Raw genomic sequence first — 6,112 nt, forward strand, 5'->3', positions numbered from 1 at the left:
GACTAAACTGTGCTGTAATTGCTCTTGATTTCCACAGAGAGGCGCCAGATGATTACTCTACTTTGAAAATTCAGTTTTTAAGTTCAAACGGTAACTTTTTAGTGCGACACTAGAAATATGAGGCAAAAAACTTTTGTAAATATCCAAAGCAGACATACATTTATCGGTATCGAATATTTTAAGGTTCATGACATGATATCAATTTTATTTCGTGTCGCTTGTGTGAGAAATCTGGGAGTCAGGTTGGAGCTAATCTGGCCTCTGTGCGTTACTGTTTATAGGGATTTGCATAGAGAGTTGAGGCCAGAAGACAAGGCATTTCGGACCAGTTCCTCCCAGGAGCTTTTTTCATTATGTGTGGATTAATGGAGGTAGGTCCCTTTTGAATGTACATGGAAACTGGTGTGATTGATACTAAGAACCTCTAGAAGACCCTAAGCCCCGCTGCTGTTAAGTTTTAGGAAATGGAAGTGCCATATTTAGGAAGGGGATAGTTTGTTTGTTTTCTTTTAAAAAAATCAAGTTTAATTGAATTAACTTGCAATATTCTATCAAAAAACTTATAGAGAAAGACACAATAGACGTGTTTTTGATGTGTAAATTTTCCCTGAATCTCTTTGAATTCTTAGTCTAATGTCATAGTCTCTAAGTGATAGATTAATGTGGTCCTGTTATCAGACTGTTAATGTGGGCTGTCATCAGTGTGATCGGAAAAGCTCAAAGCTGTATGCAAAGTATATCAAGAAGTAGGGATACAGACCAGTAAAACTGCAGAATTTCGCCATAAGTCGAAGTTTATTTAAGCAAAAAAATATTTCTTCATGATTAGACAAAGGAAACATAATTTACAGTTTGTTGGTGGAAAAATACATCTACATTATTTACAGTAACACAAACATGTTCATTCTTTGGTTTCACGACACATTTTCGTTTCAATGCAAACTTCAGGAAATCCCTGAGGTCTGAAAGTTTAAAGTGCAAAAGCTGTGGGAAAGTGTCCTTTTTATTCGTGCACAAACACCGGCTTAGACGAGTTCGCGAGTCGTATAGCAGGAGGGAACGAGCAGTCCGTTTCTTGAAGCCCAGTCTTCCCACAGTTTTCCGGCAGGGTGGTAAAAACTGTCGACAGGTTTCTTCACAGTCTCTGAGGTGGCGGTCTCTGCCAAAGACCAGATTTTGGGTTTTGGACTGGCGATGTTTTCTTTACTTTCCAAAACTGATGGCGTGCGGTCAGAGTCACGCTTTTCTGTCTTCTTGACAAGTCCGAGCTCTTTGTCTTCCTGACGCGGTATCTCCAAACGCGCATCCAAAGGTCCCGCGCTATCCAACGCGCTCTCGACCTGCTCGTCTGTACCTGTGCGCTCTGCTTGAGGCTCTGCCTCGTCATGCTCATCCAAATGACACTTCTGCTCGTCTTCATCGCTCTCCCCTTCTTGCTCCTCATCCTCCTCATCAGATTTGCCCTTTGACGCCCAGCTGACCCTGTTTTCCTTCTTGAGGCGCCTCCTTGCGTTGGCGAACCAGGTAGAGACCTGCGTGAGGCTCATTTTAGTGATGATGGCGAGCATGATTTTTTCCCCCTTTGTGGGATACGGATTCTTCAGGTGTTCGTTCAGCCAGGCCTTGAGCGCACCGGTACTCTCTCGGGTGGCCACCTTGGCCACCCTACTGGGATCATCGGCTGCTCCCGGACGGTATGGAGGGTAGAAAGCCCCGCTGCGAGCCAAGAGAGCGTGATGGTAGGGAGAGGCTGCTTTCAAGTCAAACCCGCTGCTCTGAAAAGTAGAATAAAAGAACGGTAAGAACTAAAGAAGAGATTCGACACTTTTAACTCAGTGTCGCAAGCATCACACCCAGAATTTGTTTGACTTTACGCATCACAAAGATGCAATTTAAAACAAATCCGTTTTAGTTACTCGAGATCAGAGTGAGAGTGTTAATCTCTAAATTATCAACTCACCATGTGTGCAATGTGCCTGTGGTGTGGATAGGGTATAAAGTTATATCCCTGTAGTCCTGAGTATGGTATGGGAATCCCAGCTGCCATCGCAGCCAGATGCTGAGCCTGCTGCTGCTGCTGTACACCCGGTGGACAGCCCAGCACCGGGATCTGATATCCAGTCGGCATAGTGATGTTCCTCTCCAAGAAGAAGTTGCCAAATCCAGTTTGCGATGCGGGCATCTTTTCTGCGTCCAAGCTGTTGAGGTCTGAGTTTGATGCAACCTCCTAGGTCTGTTTATATAGGCTACACCCAGCTGCCAGCGGAGGAGGGCGAGAGGGGAGGGGAGGGGGGAGACGGGGGGTATCCCACTGACAGCCCATTGACTGACAGCTACGTTCAAAAGACCTACAGCTTTCACTGGCAACAAATCCCATCAAAGAAGCCCTCCGCTGTTCCTTTTAGCGTTTTCGAGGAGAGGCTAAATGTGTGCTGCTTATCGCAACGCTGTGATTTCTGGAGAGAACCTACGTTTCAATTCAAATGCGACCCTTTGGAGAGGTGACTAAAGACGCTCGTCTCTACATGACAAGCAAAGATCTGTTATTTATACTTTATTTTACATCAAAGTGTCCAGCAAAGTTTATTTTTGTTCATTCGTCGATGTGACTCGTCATTTTTATTTATATTTTACAGCCTCCAAAAAGGCAAAACTAAAAATAATAATAAAACTAAAAAATAAATAAAATAAAAATATTGTCTGTTTAAGTTGTAATGCTTACCCTCTCAATCCGTAGTTTGCATTATTTTAGTTTTTCTTCCATGTGATATATTTTTATGACAAGTTTAACACTTGTCATGTCTGGCACTAATCAACCGAGAAGGGTTTTTTTGTTTTGTTTTTACCTGAATTCAGTTAACAGTTAACAGCATCCTGCCAGTCTCTTATTGCCGCTTCGGACACTTCACCGCCTTCGGATCTGTCGTTTTGTGAATTGAATTAACCATCTCACCAGCAATAAATTACGCTAATAAGCCAAAAGGAGACGTTTACGCACGAGTAAAAGTGTCACTACGAGAGATTTCTTGAAGGTCTTTCACAAAATAATTAAAAATGAATGAAGAAAACATAAAATATAGTTGTCCGTTAACCTCTCAAGCCCCGGAGCAACGTCTTTTTATTTGTTAATTTACTGACTGAACCATAAGACACTGCCCTTCATGTCGGATGGCATTGTTTTGAGCGCAGGGCAACGTTTCAATGGCTCTAATTAAACGAGGCTAAGTGAAACAGGTGTTGACTAATGTATATGATAATTATAAGATAACAGATGCTTGTGTGTGTGTGTGTGTGTGTGTGTGTGTGTGTGTGTGTGTAAGTAAGGGGGTTGTTAGAGATAAGAGGTGAAGATTACACCTCTTATTCTGCTGTCCTCCTTCATGCCCTTCAAAAGAGTCGAAGTAAAGCTGAGTGTTTGTGTTCAAAGGAGCGCAGCTCTGTTATCTGGCATAAATTTGACTATCTTATTAACAGCATTAGAGGTGTAGTGTTGGTTGTGATAGCAGGAGTGCTTGTATTAAGTGGTAAAAGAAGTGTTGAAACAAGCAGAGCTGACACTTTAGAAAAGATTAAATTCAGTCTTCTCATTTTAAATTGACGACCTTTAATTTTCACCTGCAAGTTGCTATTTTTGTTGTTGTTCTTTGGTTTTCATTTGGCTTCTTGGGTTGTTTTTTTGTTAGTTTTTTTTTTACAGTACTTTCAGTCAGCTTTGATTTTGCTATTTTTGTTTTAATTTGTTTTTTATGATGCATTTCTGTAGCAGCACAATGTTCTTCTAAATCTGAATAACCTCTAGCAATTATCTCACTTTTTGCACTGTCTAGTATTTATTTCCTTTATCTTTCACATTAATCTAGGCTACATATGCAAACATGCTGCATATTTTTACAGATTAAAGAGAAATTTAAAACTTTTTACTCCACTGCACTTATTTGAAAGCTTTCTGTATTTATTCTTGCAGTGTAAAAGACCTACTTGTTTCATCACAGTTGGAAGTTTACAATAAAAACAGAAGATGGACAAAAGCGAATAGCAACGGCATTTCTCTGAGTGTAAATACTATTGTGTATGCTAAATACAGTGTAAGAGATCTTATGAGGGTTTCTGCTGCTGAGTATGCTGATACTACGAGCCAGAAAAAAATAAGTGCATTGCAACTTTTGGTAGTTCTCAAGCAATAAGTAAGAGAAAAGTGATGCAGGAAAGAAGTTAGTTATTATTAATTTAAAAAACAAAACCTTAATTAAAATGTTTCTGTTCTTTCTCTCTTACTTTTATTATTTTTGGTAAACTCTGTATTATCTTAGAGGTATTTGTAAGATTTTGCTAAACAGGGTAAGTATGTAAACAGAGGTCCAGATGTAAAGAGAGTGGGAACTCTTGGGGGTAGCATTAGAGGGGGAAAAAAAAAACGTAGGAAAGGTGGGGGAGGGAGGGGAATTTATTTGGGTGCGGTCCACATAGCCTAAAGCAAATTTGTACAAGAGTAACAATGGGTTGACTAGGGAGCAAGGAGAAGAAGGCTTATGTCTTCAGTAGTCTACATCTCACAACACAAACAGCTCAGGGCAGCAGCCTTTGTCCCTCCTGAAGAACGTCTTTTCATTCTCTTCCTCTTTTGGCAACTCTGCCACAATACAGGTGTTGGTCCTGCTCTGACAGGTTTGGCTTGCACTGTTTGCTGTTAGGATGTCAGTGATTTACAGGAGAGAAAAGTGACCAAATGGAAGACGATTGTCCTCAGTACCCTGAGAGATAATGCAAGATAGCAGAGAGGATGAACCCATCTTCATCTGTGATAACATCTGAGCCCGTGCTCTGTGCTGAAACAATGCTCTATATCCTCCTGCTATTAACAAATCCTCTGCATATTTCATATTATAGCTCACTAAACACGATGTGAAGTTTAATAAGACCCCTTTATTTTCTTATTTTGGGAGCGTAAAATGCTGAATGACAGTGCAAGTGGTCTAATGATCAGGTCAAGACAATAGGTGTAGGTGTGACCTCAATTACAGGCCATCCCATACCCTCAAGCTGACAAAGGGACTAAACATGCAAGTAGAATAGCTCATATGTGGGTGCGAAGAAGACAACAAAAGCTTAAATAAAAGCTTTAGCAGCTTTAACACCTTTTGCTTGTTAGTTTATTTTTGCTGCACTCGATACGGAAAAAGGAGAAAGTTTACAGAGATTTGTAGAACCAGAAGATGGCAGTTTTGTTTCAAGTTTACCGTGTAAGATATTGAAAGGTATTTGTATAAAAGAGGCAAAATGAAACGACAAAGTTTGCGATTTCTTTTGTATAATTTCACACACGAAAAAAATCCCAGCAAATCCAAGGGTGGATTAAAAAAAAATCTCCGACGGTCAATTGGCAATAATTATTTAATGCTTCCCAGGCAGAACTCCTTAATGGGATTTTCCTGGGGCACCAACACAAATGGAGAGATGTAAGTAAAATGTGAATGTTATCAAGCTCTCCCACCTCTTTGCTATCTGACCCCCTCTTCCCAGACCCCCTTCCATTCTTTGTCCTTTGTCATTGCTCTTATCAGGACCACTCTATCATTCTTTCAAAATAGTAGTGGCGCTGAAACCGCTTGCAAATGTAAGTATGTCTTTGTTTAGGGCCGGGCAGTGGCCCGCCTCCCAGCTCCCTCCTGGGTGTTGTCTGATTGACGGCTCTCCACTGGGTGAGTGACAGGCGGCGTTGGTTAGACAGTGACGGCCAGTGTGACAGCTGGCGCTGCTGCTGGTATCTCCATGCATCGGGCCCCGGTAGGTGGGTGCTGGACCCCCAGGATCCCTCAGCTAGAGGCCTGGCCAGTTTGCCGTGAGCTCAGTCAGATCAGTTCCCCGGTGTGCTTGTTGTTGCAGATCAGCTTGTTAGCTGGCTGCAGACTTTTTCTTCACCACAGCTGAAAATTTCTTCCACACATGTGCAACAGAAAAAAAACAGGACGGTGACATCAAAGTTAGATGAAGGGTGAGAAGATGAGAAATTTACAAACATGCATATTGTTAAAAACAGTCCCTATTTTGCATTTTTATAAGCAGAATAAACAACTGATAAATGGATTCTGACACAATGTAACGGTTAACAAAA

At 41.3% G+C, this 6,112-nt stretch overlaps 1 protein-coding gene across 1 annotated transcript; it reads right to left on the reverse strand.

Annotated features, from left to right (window-relative positions):
• Positions 1-776: 776 nt before the first annotated feature.
• On the reverse strand, positions 777-2,553 carry irx7 (iroquois homeobox 7). Its single transcript, XM_026154217.1, has 2 exons — positions 1,961-2,553; positions 777-1,775 (listed from the first exon to the last, which is right to left on the reverse strand). Exons 1-2 carry the CDS (start codon positions 2,180-2,182, stop codon positions 1,026-1,028), a joined length of 972 nt encoding a protein of 323 aa, XP_026010002.1. The 5' UTR covers positions 2,183-2,553; the 3' UTR covers positions 777-1,025.
• Positions 2,554-6,112: the final 3,559 nt, after the last annotated feature.

Source organism: Astatotilapia calliptera, chromosome 20, assembly GCF_900246225.1.
Source record: "Astatotilapia calliptera chromosome 20, fAstCal1.2, whole genome shotgun sequence".
Classification (NCBI taxonomy): domain Eukaryota; kingdom Metazoa; phylum Chordata; class Actinopteri; order Cichliformes; family Cichlidae; genus Astatotilapia; species Astatotilapia calliptera.

Coding starts and splice junctions, on each gene's coding strand:
- irx7 (XM_026154217.1), bottom strand. CDS start 2,182: ATGCCCGCATCGCAAACTGGATTTGGCAACTTCTTCTTGGAGAGGAAC. Junction 1,776..1,960: donor ACAGGCACATTGCACACATG/GTGAGTTGATAA, acceptor TCTACTTTTCAG/AGCAGCGGGTTTGACTTGAA.